Source organism: Mustela erminea, chromosome 10 (genome assembly GCF_009829155.1).
Source record: "Mustela erminea isolate mMusErm1 chromosome 10, mMusErm1.Pri, whole genome shotgun sequence".
Taxonomy (NCBI): domain Eukaryota; kingdom Metazoa; phylum Chordata; class Mammalia; order Carnivora; family Mustelidae; genus Mustela; species Mustela erminea.
In genome coordinates this window covers 17,702,159-17,716,412 of record NC_045623.1, presented here as the reverse complement: position 1 = coordinate 17,716,412, position 14,254 = coordinate 17,702,159, and the positions used below count along the sequence as shown (strand labels likewise).

The window sequence follows — 14,254 nt, the reverse complement described above, 5'->3', positions numbered from 1 at the left end:
AATTTGTCCAGGGCTGATTTGTTCTCAATATTGGCTTGTCTATAACAGCCAAAAATATCAAGAATAAAAATGAACCAACAATGTTTATATTTAAAAATAAAGTAGCCAGAGAAGAAAGAGGTTATCATTTTATCATTATTCTGCCCACAATCTGATAGAAGGAACAGTGGAGAAATTAAGAAACCAATGTTTCATTTTGCTTAAAAAGGAGAAACTGTGATCATTGGCTGTAACACCAATTTTAAGTGCAGTGATTTTTGTTTTAGTATATAAAACATTTTCAAATTCAGCTTTTCAAAAAATTATTTAAATAGAAAAAGGTTAACACAAGCAGCTACAACTGACCAAATATTTTATAATGTTACCATGGTATATCCAAAGCCAGTAAAAAGAAGTTTCAAGTTAGGATTCAAGGGAGAGTAGTGGGAAGTGTGAATGGAATTCTGTGGCTATTAAGGATTTTATATTATTAAAGAACTTTTCTAAAATGATTATTTAATTTATAAATTTTATAATGGAAATAAAGAAAAAATGTTTTAACAATTATTTGATATGTCTTCCCTTTTAGGAAAAGACAAATTTCTCTTTATAAGTCAGGTATTACCTTACAACTAAGTGATTTTGGTAATGACAACAATTTGATATTTCACTTTTAAATTAATCCCAAATGTTGTCCGACTATTTCATAAACTACACAGCTAATGCCTACTGCAGGAAGCACCTTTATGATATTTGGGGTGAGATCCCTGAAAAATCCCCTTTTTCCTTTGTTGTTATGTATCTCTTGAATGAGATGAATCATAGAAGTTGTCGTTTCTTTTTCTTCCAGTGCTATAAATTGAAAAAAAAAATCAGTGTAATTCAATATTCAGTCTTTGTACATTAAGATAGTCCAATGATTTATGAGAATTATGGAGGCTAAAATTACTTTAGAATATTACTCTCTCCCTACTTATAGAATGGTCTTGTGCTGTTCAATATAGCCACTAGACACTTGTGTCTACTCAAATTTAAATTATGTAAAATTAAGTAAAACTAAAAATTTAGTTTCTTAATTGAATTAGCAACATTTCAAGTGTCTGATAGCCATGTGTCACTAGCGGTTACCATACTGAAAAACACAGATATAAAATACAAAGGAGCATTTGGAAATGCGTATGACACAAATACTTGGATAGGGCAATGGGTAGATGATGGAATGGATACAGAGATCCCCCACCTGGATTGCAATATAAATTAAATCTGAAAATATTACTAAAAAGAGGAGAAAAGAGAACATCATCACAAAACTCCTTAAATAATTTGCTAAGGAAGATAATAAAAGAATTATGTTAGGTTTTTTTTCCCTCTTCTTAAAAGGTGATAAAGGTATTTTCTTAAAATCTAAATTTCTAACCTTTCACTTAAGAGAGCAAAACAGATACCCTCCCTTCTGCTTAATCTCCTTACTAGGGGGATTGTAATACAATTTCAATTCCACAAATGTATTACATTCCTGATGCAGAATATAACAATGAGAACAGAACTAGAGGGGAAACTGCGTGTTCACATTGAGTAACTGTTGACTTAGTTTGAAGAAAGCAAAATCTTTTCTATTGCTTGTCATGGTATTTCCCAATTATAAACTCCTTAAAGAGATCATTAGTAACTGAAGGAAATGTGTGAAGTCCCAAGCAGAACTTTGGAGAAGAAATAAAATCTAAAATTAACAAAAGGCTCTATAATAAAACAATAAACTCAAGATTTGTGCCTTAAAAATCAGAGTCTGCTTTTGATTTATCAATTCTCCAGTTTTTCTATTTTTAAAAATCATTAATTTCTACTCATTTAAAATAACCTTAATTATTTTAAATGATTTTTAACTTAATTTTTATTCATACTTCATTAAAGTTATTCTTAACCACCTTTTAACTTATTACTTCATTAAAAAAAAAAACTCACCTTGAACTTGCATGTGAGTTCTGATAAGGGTCAGAGGGAAGGTGGCTATCTGAGCACATGTATGAGACAATATACTACATCCCAGCAAAATCATTACCCCAGGGTCTACAGACTCTCTTATGTGATGTTTGAGCCAATTATTCTTCAACAGCTGGCAGAGAAGATAGTAGTAAATATCCTTTAACCACTATGCAAGTCTAAATAGAATAAAGTTCCCCGCTCACTCAATTTCAATAAATAAATTTGATTACAGAATTATACTAAGCATAAATTCATAGATGTTATCTCACTTAATCCCTATAGAAACTTGACAAATCCATATTGTCATCTCCACTTTTCAAATTTTATAAATGAGGAACTAATTCAGAGAAACTGAGTTATCAAGTCATAACACTGATAAATAAGAGTCAAGCTTAACCGCTTGATTTTTGTAACTGTTCTCTCTAAAATCTTTACAAGAGATTGTTCCAACTCCATGTACAGAGGTGGTTACCCGCATGCTGGCCTATCAGGGACAGGGCACACAGATGTTTTCAAAAAAATCTATTCAGACAACCTTAGTTTGAGTTCTCATCTTAGTTTGAGATGTTTTACATCTCTCTGTGTGCTTTTGTTTTCTTTGGTTTTATTTGTTCTATTTGCCTAGTTGATTTGGTTTGTAATGACATTCAAGACCCAAGCAAAATTCTGGAGATTTTCAGAGGGATAAACAGAATAATGCAGAGAAGACTGCATAATCCACTTTAGGTTAATAAAACTACATTTTCTGAACTTTTAAGAGAGATTCATCTTTCCAAATTTGCTTTTCCTTGAATAAAAGTGGCTAGAGGAAATTATTTCAAAATAGTGGGTTAAAAGATCACTAAATGCTTTTAGAACTGTTCATTGATCAAAGGTTACAGCTTTACCATTATATATTGAAACAATTACTATGAAATATATAATGTGATGCTTTTGAAAAAATATATTTCAAAATGTCTTTACTCAGTGCAATTATTAGTCATTCAATGGTAAAAAGAGAAATGTGTAACATCACTGTTACTCTGATAAGAAAGCAAAAGATATTGAACTGAAGAAATAAAAGAATGGAGGGAGCCAAACATAAACAGCAGGAACAAATTTATTTTAATAAGACTACAGAAGCAAGCAAAAAAGAAGAAAAGAAATACCTACTATATTATTCAATTCTTTAAACATCTATAAAAGATATATGCATTTTTAAGTCCTAAAAAAAATGGCTATCTTTCATACGATTGTGATACCACTTGCCAAAAGTTGAGAACCATCATATCAGCATTTAAGTCTATAAATATTATCAGTAAAGCCTAATTCACACAAAATACCAACCAAAAAGTTATTGTTACAATACTAGACAATTAAGATATAAAATGAACAGCCAAATAAATCCATTCAACTCAACCAGACTTCTTGGTCAGAAACTACTTCATGTAAAGTGACTTACAACTAGATTTTTAGAATGAAGACACTTATTATGCCACATTTTCAAATCTAACACATAATGTCATATTATGAGAATAAAATCACCTCATAAACAGCAAAATCTATGCCTGTATAAGGTAGAATGCCTAGCAAGTTAGGAATATAACCTTTGAAAAATGTTCTAACACCTTCTTCCTTCAGAAGCTTCTTGCCACAATCAATGATCCCCGAATACTGTCCAGTTTTACCTGGAGCCAGTCTGGTCTTTAGAACCTAAATGTGAAGAATATTATAAAAATATATTGATCAGATTCACTCAACTCATCTAGCAATACAGAAAACTGCATTATATACAATGTTTAGTAATTATCATAGAAATCAAAAAAGAAAGTAATCTTAAATATAATTTTAGCTTTTCCCTAACTGGCTTTTAACTATAAACAGCTAACGCAGTACAGTTTTAAAAAAATTATTTAAACAGGAAAATGTAATAAATCACTGTGGTTTTAATTGATAACATCTGCTCAAACTCATTTAATGTGCTATAAGGCAACATACTGTAAAACAAACTCACTTGAGATAACACTGTTGCCTCAAAATAAAGAAACTACAGCCAAATTCCAACTTAAAAATATATATGTATGGTCATGCTAAAGTGAAGAAGCAATATGAAAAATAACATTCTGTATATACTTAAAATATATACTGTGGGAACTATTGTAACAGTGAGGTAGATAAACAATAACCATTTAATATGATTAAACGTGCTCATAAAGTAATAACATAACAAACACTACGAAGGCAATAGTAGGCTTCAGTAGTCTGTCTGTGATCAACATTCCTGTGCAATTCTCCTGATATAAACTTACTCCTTGTCCTCTTAATTTCCATTAATCTAATTTAAGGGAGCACTAAAAATACTTTTGAGAAATGGTTCTCTAAAAGAGCCACAACTAAAAAAAAAAAAGGATGAACTTTTCTTGCTTGGGCAAACTGTGTATCTTGACGGAGCTGGCTCTGAGTCATCAGTTGGAAGGCTTTGTTTTGAGAACTTCTCTGCACCACCCCATGCTTTGGATAATCTCATTCTCAAAACTCTCCACCCTCCCCAGGGCAGTGTACTCCCTGGCAGGTTTTTTTTTCCCCACTTACTCCCTAAATTAAGGTCTTCTCAAAGTTTTTCTTTTCAGTATTAAAAAGAGAAACAAAACAAAACAAACAATAGCAACAAACCCACTACTTTCTTTCTAAGTAATCTCATGACTTTAACTAGCACTTCTTTGCGGATGACACATCAAGACCTGAAACCTCTCAAATCTCGATATCACATTTGCAACTGCCTGCTGAAAATCATAACGTGGTTATCTGCCAATGACTCAAATTAAATACATACAAACCTGAACTCATCACTCTCTCATAGTCTGGGCTACTTCCACCACTCTTGAATTCTATTAGAGATGTAACTCAGATGTAACTCTAAACACCCAAGCACACAACCCAGACAGAAATTTGCTTTCTTCTTTTCCCTCTTCCTCCCTCTTCTTCCTTTCTGCGTCAGGCTGTCAGTTCTCAAGATGGCTCTAATATGAGTCCATTTCCTCTAGTCAGTATCGTACGTTAAGCCTTTACTATCACTTCACACCATCTCTTGTATGTAGTTAGCTCATTTCTCTAGTCTCTCTCACTCTAAAACAACTTTCCCAAGATTATATTTCAGGTTCCAAAGTATTTGATGGCTTATTTTTTTAAAGAAATTGAAATTATATTTCTTACACTGCGTTCAAGAGCCTTTCTGATCTAGCCCCAACCCATTATCCATGGTATTATCCAGTCCAAACCGAAGTATCTGTTCTTTTGCCTCCATTCCTTTGCTTAAGTCATTATTTCCACCTAAAAGGCCTTTCCTCATTATCTCTGAATGTCCAAAATCTAAGCCACACTCACATATTCTATTCATGTCTTTCATGAAGCTCCTAGCTGGCAATAATTTCTCCCCTCTGAATTTGATAGCACTTCATATTGATCTCTCTTCTAGAATTTATATTTTATATTTTGGGTCATCATTATTGACATAATGTTTTATCTCCCCATCTAATCTATAAGTTTCATGACCAAAATGCCTGTCTGATTTGTCTTTGCATCTAGAAAAATACCTTAAACTTAGTGTCTGTGCAATACAGATTTGATCTGATTAATGACTAAGTGATTCTATCAATCAAGCATGCAAGCAATGATTTTTTTTAATCTTCTTGATACATCTACAATACTACCTTGATACCCAATAAACAGACAAAAGGGCCAATTAACACTTGGTATGAGATTTAAATAATGTAGCTATAAAGCTGTTTATTATATAAAATTCTGATCTATTTTCATTTATTTTGAAAGTTATAGTTTGTGGGGGGACCTCAGTGGCTCAGTCAGTTGGGCACCCAATTCTTGATTTTGGCTCAGGTCATGATATCAAGGTTGTGAGATTGAGCTCAGAGTGGAGTCCAGATCAGCGGGGAATGTGCTTCTTCCTTCTCCCTCTCTGCCCTTCCCCTGTCCCGCCCCCCACCCTAGCTTGCACGCCCCTCACTCTCTCTCAAATAAATTTTTTAAAACATCTTTTTATAGATTTTATTTATTTATTTCACAGACAGAGATCACAAGTAGGCAGAGAGGCAGGCAGAGAGAGAAGGAAGCAGGCTCCCAGCTGAGCAGAGAGCCTGATGTGGGGCTCGACCCTGGGACCCTGAGACCATGACCTGAGCCGAAGGCAGAGGCTTTAATCCACTGAGCCACCCAGGCGCCCCTCAATAAATATTTTTTAAAAGTTATACTTTGCACTGGATGTATTACTTTACTTAAAATTTTATAATAATACATACCTCCATGGGGTAAATACATGTCTGTGCAGTTGCACCAGCCAATGAACCAGATATAAATCTCTCAATAATTTCTACTTTAGCACCATCAAAACTAAGCCAATTCTTATACTGTATAAATAAAAGTATTGAAATGTATAATATTGCTGAAATAGAATATATATTTTTTCTAAGTTTATAACATTAATTAGTAGCATAAAATTATTTGAAAAAGTATTCCAGATACCTGACATTAGCATCTAGAGGAATACTTGATTTTAATTTTTATGCCATTAGTTGTCTGAGATAGTAAGTGAGACTTCTCTATTCGGCCTCCTTTTTCCCTTATTTTTTACCCACAGAATGAGTTAACAACATTAAATCACTTAAGCATACTCATGAATATGCTATTTCATAGAGAGCATGCAAATGACAAAAAAGGAGTCAGGGACTGTATCTGTTATCTCTTTTTCACTCCAGGTCTTACATATGCAGGGTACTTAATATTTGGTTACAGGTTAATCAAGAATAGTAACAATGTGAGAAGCTCTTTCCCTTACAAGGAACAAGGGATTACTCTTGTTAGCTTAAGTAGCAGGGAGGTTATTGCAATAACACATGTAGAAATAAGGAAAACAAATACCAGCACAGAGGTCAGGCTTCATAGGAACTAAAGTAAGTCAAGTTTCATGGAGACTGAAGCTGGGAACTCATTTAGGATCCAAGACAGCCTTAGCAAACGGATTCTCTTGTTTTCCTATTTGCCTTTTCTAGAGGCCTATCATCAATATAATTCAGCTATTCTCTATGAACTAACTCTAGCTCTCAAATCAGTGCCTCTCCATGAAAAAGTATGATTGAAGGGCGCCTGGGTGGCTCAGTGGGTTAAGCCTCTGCCTTTGGCTCAGGTCATGATCTCAGGGTCCTGGGATCAGGCCCCACATCGAGCTCTCTGTACGGCGGGGAGCCTGCTTCCTCCTCTCTCTCTGCCTGCCTCTCTGCTTGCTTGTGATCTCTCTGTGTTGAATAAATAAATAAAAATCTTAAAAAAAAGTGTGATTGATTCAGTTAATATGAGAGACTGCTATATGTTCCCTGTACCCAATATCTTCTTCCTTTTAGTAACAGAGCTGACACAGCTGCAAACTACATTTCCTGCCCTTTCTTGGAGCTAGGTTGTGTGGCTAAGTGACTAATTTTGGCCAGTGAGATATGAAAGGAAGTTGAGTATGCAAATTTTGACATCTCTTTAAAGAGGCCTGCCCACTCATCTTTCTTCCACCATATACCATGTTGACTTCAATCAAAAGAATGGCAAAGATGGAAGCAACCTCGGAAGCAATATATTGAAGATGGCAGAGCTGTACCACCAACTCTAGACCACTGGCCTCTATCTCATTTAAGCTACTGTACGTTGGAATCTGTTTGTTTTAATAGCTTAGAATGAACCCAAACAAGAACAGGAATTTGTTACTAGATACAGGGTACTACCATTAACTGAAACCTAAAATATGTGACACTGGCTTTATTGTTAGGACACAGATATTGTAGTCTGAGAAGATGATCTTCCTAATGCTTTGTGGAAATGCTTGATAAAACTGCCTGCTGTGATAATTTGGAAGGTAGATCGTGTGCTTTTTGAGCCTGAAGTGCTAGGAGAACTGACTGTAAAACCTCAGAATGTTGGTCAGTGTTGCCCACTCCTTGCTGCTTTTAGCAAGATCTATTAACATATGACCTAATGCATCTCTCTACTTTTCAGCCATAGGGCCTTCTCCAAAGCCAATTTGCAAGCAGAAATGGAAGGAAATGGAGCTCTGCTAAGGAAGTTTTCTTAGCCTGGCTCAGTAGTCAAGAATGGTGGGCTTCCAAGTAGGAAAAGCCACCTGCTCTGTACCCCAACAGAAGGAAATTAGATGTCCAAGAACTTGCCCAGCTGACAAAGTCAGGTGTCGTCATCCAATTCCAGCCTATTGTTTTAGTTGACGCCAATGTAGCCCGCTATAAAAATGAGAAAGAGGATGAATGACTAAGCACAGGAACTGGAAAATAAAACATCAGAGAAGAGATTTTTAGATATGGCTACTCCACGTGATATTGACTGGAAACAAACAGAGAAGTGGTATAGGAAGTTTTTGAAAGAATGGTATGCTAGAAAACCCATAAGCAAAGCCCATAAAACCCTATGTTCCATTGATCTCCAAAGCAACTCTCAGGCCCCAAACCTAAGCAGGCTTTCGCTAGCCATGGCAGACCCTTCCAGAGCCCCACATCAAATCTGGACAGTTCTGTGCAGACTCACAGACTCACTTCACTGACAGAAACCCATCAAAAGAAAAATCCTCTCATCTCTCTGCTTTTCTGACTCAGGGCCTTCTCTGAAACTGGGGGAGCCTGTCCAGCCCAGAAGTCTGGGGAAGTTAAACTCCTAAGAGCAATCTTCATACAATATGGGACAGAAACTGGCAGATAAATGGCCCAGCTCTCTTCCTTCAGATAGATATTTCTGGGAATAATTCTGTACACATCCTAGAAGTTCCTTAAAGAATCAAGCCCCTACTGCGTATAACTGAAACCTCACATATGTACCCTTGTATTGGCTTTTCTTCCTTCTGTGTCTCACCGCCCCTGCTTCCTTATTCCTGCTTCTTCACAAATAAACTAGCTGTATCCAGACTTTTTTTGGGAGGGGGAATCCAAACTAAACTTCAAAAGTGGTCCCATGTACCAATTAACAGCCAGAGATTGTCAGAGTGGCTCAAAAAACAACACCCAACTTATATGTTATATATAAGAAATCCACTTTAGAGATTAAGACACATATAGGTTAAATGTAAATGAATAGGGAAAAATATACCATGTTGACTTCAATCAAAAGAAAGTGTAAGTAGCTATATTAACTTTAGACAGAGCAGACTTTAAACCAAGGAAAGTTGTCTAGGCTAAAGAAGGCATTACATACTGATAAGGGGGTTAATTATCTAAGGAGATATAACAATCTTTAGCATATACCTTCCTTGCAACAGACCATAAAACTACATGAGGTCAGAACTGATATAAGTACAAAGAGACATAGATGAATCCAGGGGCACATCGGTGACTTTGTGGTTAAGTGTCCACCTTCGGCTCAGGTCATGAACCAAGAGTCCCAGGATCAAGAGCTGCAACTGGGCTCCCTGCTCAGCAGGGAGTCTGCTTCTCCCTCTAACCCTTATCCCATTTGTGATTTCTCTCTTTCACTCTCTCTCTCAAATAAATAAAAAAAAAAATTTTTAAAGAAACAGATGAATCCACCATCATAGCTGGAGATTTCATCATCCTCTATTAGAAATGGACAGATCCAGAAAAAAAAAAATCAGTAATGACATAGCTGCACTTGACACCACCACCAGTTGACTGTATGTAACTGAGTCCATAGACTATTTCATCCAACAATAGCAGAGTACACATTTTTCTCAAGCTCACATGGAACTTTCACCAAGAAAGACAACATTCTGGGCCATAACACCCACCTTAACAAATTTAAAAGAATGGAAAGCATACAATGGCTGCTTTGAGACCATAGTGGAATAAAATTAGAAATCAGTATAAGAAAGATAATCTTTTAAAAATACCAAAATATGTGGAGGTTTAAAAACACACTTCTAAATAACACACAGGTCAAAGAAGAAATCTCAAGAAAAGTTTAAAAATATTTTGAACCACATGAAAATGAAGACATAATTTATCAAAGGAGTGGAAAGTAGTACTTAGACGGAAATACATAGCATTGAATATGTATATTTTAAAAAAGAGAAATATTTATAAATAGTAATCACTTTATACCTCAGAAAACTAGAAAAAGAACAAATTAAATCCAAAATAATAAAAGAAAAAATATAAAAAGAATTAGAACAGAAATTAATGAAATTGTAAATAGGAAATCAACAGAGAAAATCAACAAAATGAAAATCTGGTTCTTTGAAAAGTGTTCCTACAAAGTAGGTCTGCTGATGTTGTTAGAACTGGATCTCTCACCAGCCACTTGACAACAATTAGATCTTATTTGGCAAATGGAATGATGATAATCTGTGGTATGCTGTGGCATTACAATTACTAAAATTCATAGTCCTTGTGGCTTGGGATAGTGTACGGGTAGACAGAAAAGTATTATATTATTCAGTTGCCCTAATACTTGAATAGCATGGGGACAGTTATAAAGATTGTGGAGTTGGCTGATTCTAATTCACTATCTTAGAAGCTTTGAAGGAAGAAAATGTCAAGGTTATAAGTCATCTAACTTTCACCATTAAGCACATTATGAACACTGTGAGGCCTTCATAGCAGCATTGAGAGATCCTCATAGAGTGCTAAAAATCAGGCCCAGGATGTAAATGTAAAGGTAACAGAGTTATGAAGGAAACAATATAGAACCTCAAAAGGTCTCCTATGCTAACGTGAGGACCCTCACTGGGAAGGAGTAGGATCCTGACACATGGGATGGGAACATTTGGGTGCATATGCCTAAGAAATTTGAGCTCCCAAATTCACCCGCACCTTCTAATTTGGCAAAAAGTTGTCCCCTTCCCACTGCTAGAGCAGAGCAGCTTCTCTTTGTACGCAGGCCATGCATGTAAAGGTCTCAAAGAGGCAGATGCCTATCAAAAGAATGTTTGCTCTTCTCACAATCTGTCCACTGCCCCCCCACCTCTGACTGCCTTCTAGCCAACAGTTTATGTAGAGTTAATTCTCAGATAGCCCAAGGACTTGGTTATTATGGACTGGAAGAAACCAGAGGAGGAGTGTGACAGTGAATCACAAGAGTACTAATGGTGGGAATCTGAGGGATAGAATACAATGCTGGATAGGGAAGAGTTTATTGATGTGGAGCACTCTCCCATGGCACAGGACTCCTGAAATCTATCCTAATATGGTGCTGGAACTGATTTTTAAAGCTTAGACATAGCTCTGGCTGATAGTAAGCAAGGTGATGATGCTGAAGTCTTGGCAGATTGTTGAGGAAAGAATAGGTAGACTCAGGAAGGTGGAAATATTACAGTGGAGTTTATCATGAGACTGGAGAACCTACTAGTAGATTATGTTTCTAAGAGAAGAAGGGAGTCCTTGTTGAAAGACCCAAAGATGACTGTTCTTAAGGTCTATAGCAGTGGATGTTTCCATGAAACTCTTGAGATATCACAGATATCTCTGATGAATCTGCACAAAGTAAAATGAAAACCTTTGGGAAAATATTCACCATTATTTATGACATTAAGAACATTCATGATTCATAAGAAGAGGCCAAAATTAACAGGAGTGTAGAAGAAGGAGTTCCAGACTTCAGTGGAGACAGTTGCTGCAGGTATAGTAGAAACAGTAAGAGAACTAGAATTAGAAGTGGAGCGTGAAAATGGGACTGGATTGCTACAATCTCATAATAAAACTTCCAAGGATAAAGAGCTTCTCTTGATAGATGAGAAAAAAAGGTGGTTTCTGGAGATAGAATTTAATTCTGGTGAAGATGCTGTGAAGATTGTTGAAATGACAATGAAGGATTTAGACTTAGTATCAACACTTAGTTGATACAGGAGCAACAGGGTTTGAGAGAACTGACTCCAATTTCGAAAAAAGTTTTACTGTGGGTAAAGTGCTAGCAAACAGCGTCACATGCTACAGATAAATTGTTTGTGAAAGAAGAGTTAATCAATCAGGCAAACTTCATTGCTCTCTTATTTCAAGAAATTGCCACAGTCACTCCAGCTTTCAGCAATGGCCACCCTGCTTAGTCAGCAGTCCTCAATATCCAGACAAGTCTCTCCACCAAGAAAGAGATTACAACTCACTGAAAGCTCAGATGATGCTTAACATTCTTCAGCAATAAAGCTCTTTTAATTAGAGTATATAAAGTTTTTTTTAGACCTAACGCTATCACACACTGACTAGACAACAGTATAGTGTAAACATAACTTCTATATGCACTGGGAAACTAAAAATTCATTTGACTCGCTTTATTGCGCTGGTCTAGAACCAAACCCACAATATCTTCATGGTATGCCTGTACTTCCAGTGATATCTATTGCTGTGCACATTCTTGTTTTCTCTCTCATTGAAGTCTAAATTTTTAAAAATTAAATACAAAATCTTAAAAATATATATATAATCTGATCTTTATCATAAAATTCCATAGGTGATAACATTTTACCTGCTCATAGGCTCCAATCTCGAGAGCTGTCTCAGGTATAATTTTAAAAATACTGGGACGCCACTTCCTCATATATCTCCCTGATATGAGGAAGTGGTGATGCAACATGGGGGCTTAAGTGGGTAGGAGAAGAATAAATGAAACAAGATGGGATTGGGAGGGAGACAAACCATAAGTGACTTTTAATCTCACAAAACAAACTGAGGGTTGCTGGGGGGAGGGGGTTTGGGAGAAGGGGGTGGGATTATGGACATTGGGGAGGGTATGTGCTTTGGTGAGTGCTGTGAAGTGTGTAAACCTGGTGATTCACAGACCTGTACCCCTGGGGATAGAGTATTATGCCTCCATCAGAAAGGATGAATACCCAACTTTTGTAGCAACATGGACGGGACTGGAAGAGATTATGCTGAGTGAAATAAGTCAAGCAGAGAGAGTCAATTATCATATCGTTTCACTTATTTGTGGAGCATAACAAATAGCATGGAGGACATGGGGACTTAGAGTGGAGAAGGGAGTTGGGGGAAATTGGAAGGGGAGGTGAACCATGAGAGACTATGGACTCTGAAAAACAATCTGAGGGTTTTGAAGGGACGGGGGGTGGGAGGTTGGGGTACCAGGTGGTGGGTATTATAGAGGGCACGGATTGCATGGAGCACGGGGTGTGGTGCAAAAATAATGAATACTGTTATGCTGGAAATAAAAAAAAAAAAAAAGTAAAATGAAAAAATAAATAAATAAATAAATAAATAAACAGGATCTTCATATCAAAAAAAAAAAAAAAAAAAATACTGGGACGCCTGGGTGGCTCAGTTGGTTAAGCAGCTGCCTTCGGCTCAGGTCATGATCCCGGCATCCTGGGATTGAGTCCCACATCGGGCTTCTTGCTCCGCGGGAAGCCTGCTTCTCCCTCTGCCTCTGCCTGCCATTCTGTCTGCCTGTGCTTGCTCTCTCGCCCTCTCTCTCTGATAAATAAATAAATAAATAATCGTAAAAAAAAATATTTACACCATTTCCCCGCCAAAGAGAAAGAATTCCTCCTTCTTTCAACATCTGTTCAAACCCATCAATCAATCTCATTGTCCTGGACTTTAAACCATGAACCTAGAAAGGTACAGGAAATTTTATTTTTAAATTTATTTTGCTGGTAATATAGCATTGATGTTATTATTGCCAATAAAATAATAATGCATAAATGTAGAAATCTATGAACACACCATTTTTATTGTACTTTAGAGACATATAAAATTGATATATTAATTTTTTCTTGTCCCCAAATATATACATTAATCTCATACATCAAAGAGGGCAACTTCAAGGGAACAGGAATGATTTAATTACCAGAGAATTTTTGCATAAACAAAATGTGTTGTTGCTGCTAAAATATTACAAGATTATTAAAGAGAACACTAAACCATGTACTGAAAAAGGAATGGATGAAAATATATCAAACTTTCAATAGCAGATACTTCTGGGTAGCAAGGTGTTAGGAGTTGAATTGTGCCCCCACCAAAATTTATATGTTGAAGACTTGATGTGTCAGAATGTGACCATATTTGAAGACAGGATCTTTACAGAGATAATCAAGTTAGAGTAAGGACTTAAAGTGGGCCCTAAAAACTACTATGATTAATATCCTTAAAAAAGGGGAAATTTGGGCACAGAGACATATGAGGAAGGAAGACAACACGAAGAGACACAGAGAAAAGACAGCCATCTACAAGCCAAGGAGAGACCTGGAACAGATCCTTTCCTCATCACCCTCAGAAGGAACCAACTGTGCAGACACCTTGATCTCAGACTTCCAGACTTCCAAACTGTGAGGCAATAAACTTCTGTTGTATAA

The 14,254-nt window shown here is 36.2% G+C and overlaps 1 protein-coding gene across 1 annotated transcript in view; it reads right to left on the bottom strand.

Moving 5' to 3' along the window:
* Nucleotides 1-652: 652 nt before the first annotated feature.
* LOC116567453 (calcium-binding mitochondrial carrier protein SCaMC-1-like) overlaps nucleotides 653-14,254 on the bottom strand; it is a 132,787-nt gene continuing 119,185 nt past the window's right edge. The window contains 6 exon segments of the mRNA XM_032302514.1: nucleotides 653-831; nucleotides 1,942-2,092; nucleotides 3,487-3,654; nucleotides 6,255-6,362; nucleotides 12,412-12,463; nucleotides 13,412-13,512. Coding sequence (XP_032158405.1) covers nucleotides 653-831; nucleotides 1,942-2,092; nucleotides 3,487-3,654; nucleotides 6,255-6,362; nucleotides 12,412-12,463; nucleotides 13,412-13,512 — 759 coding nt within the window.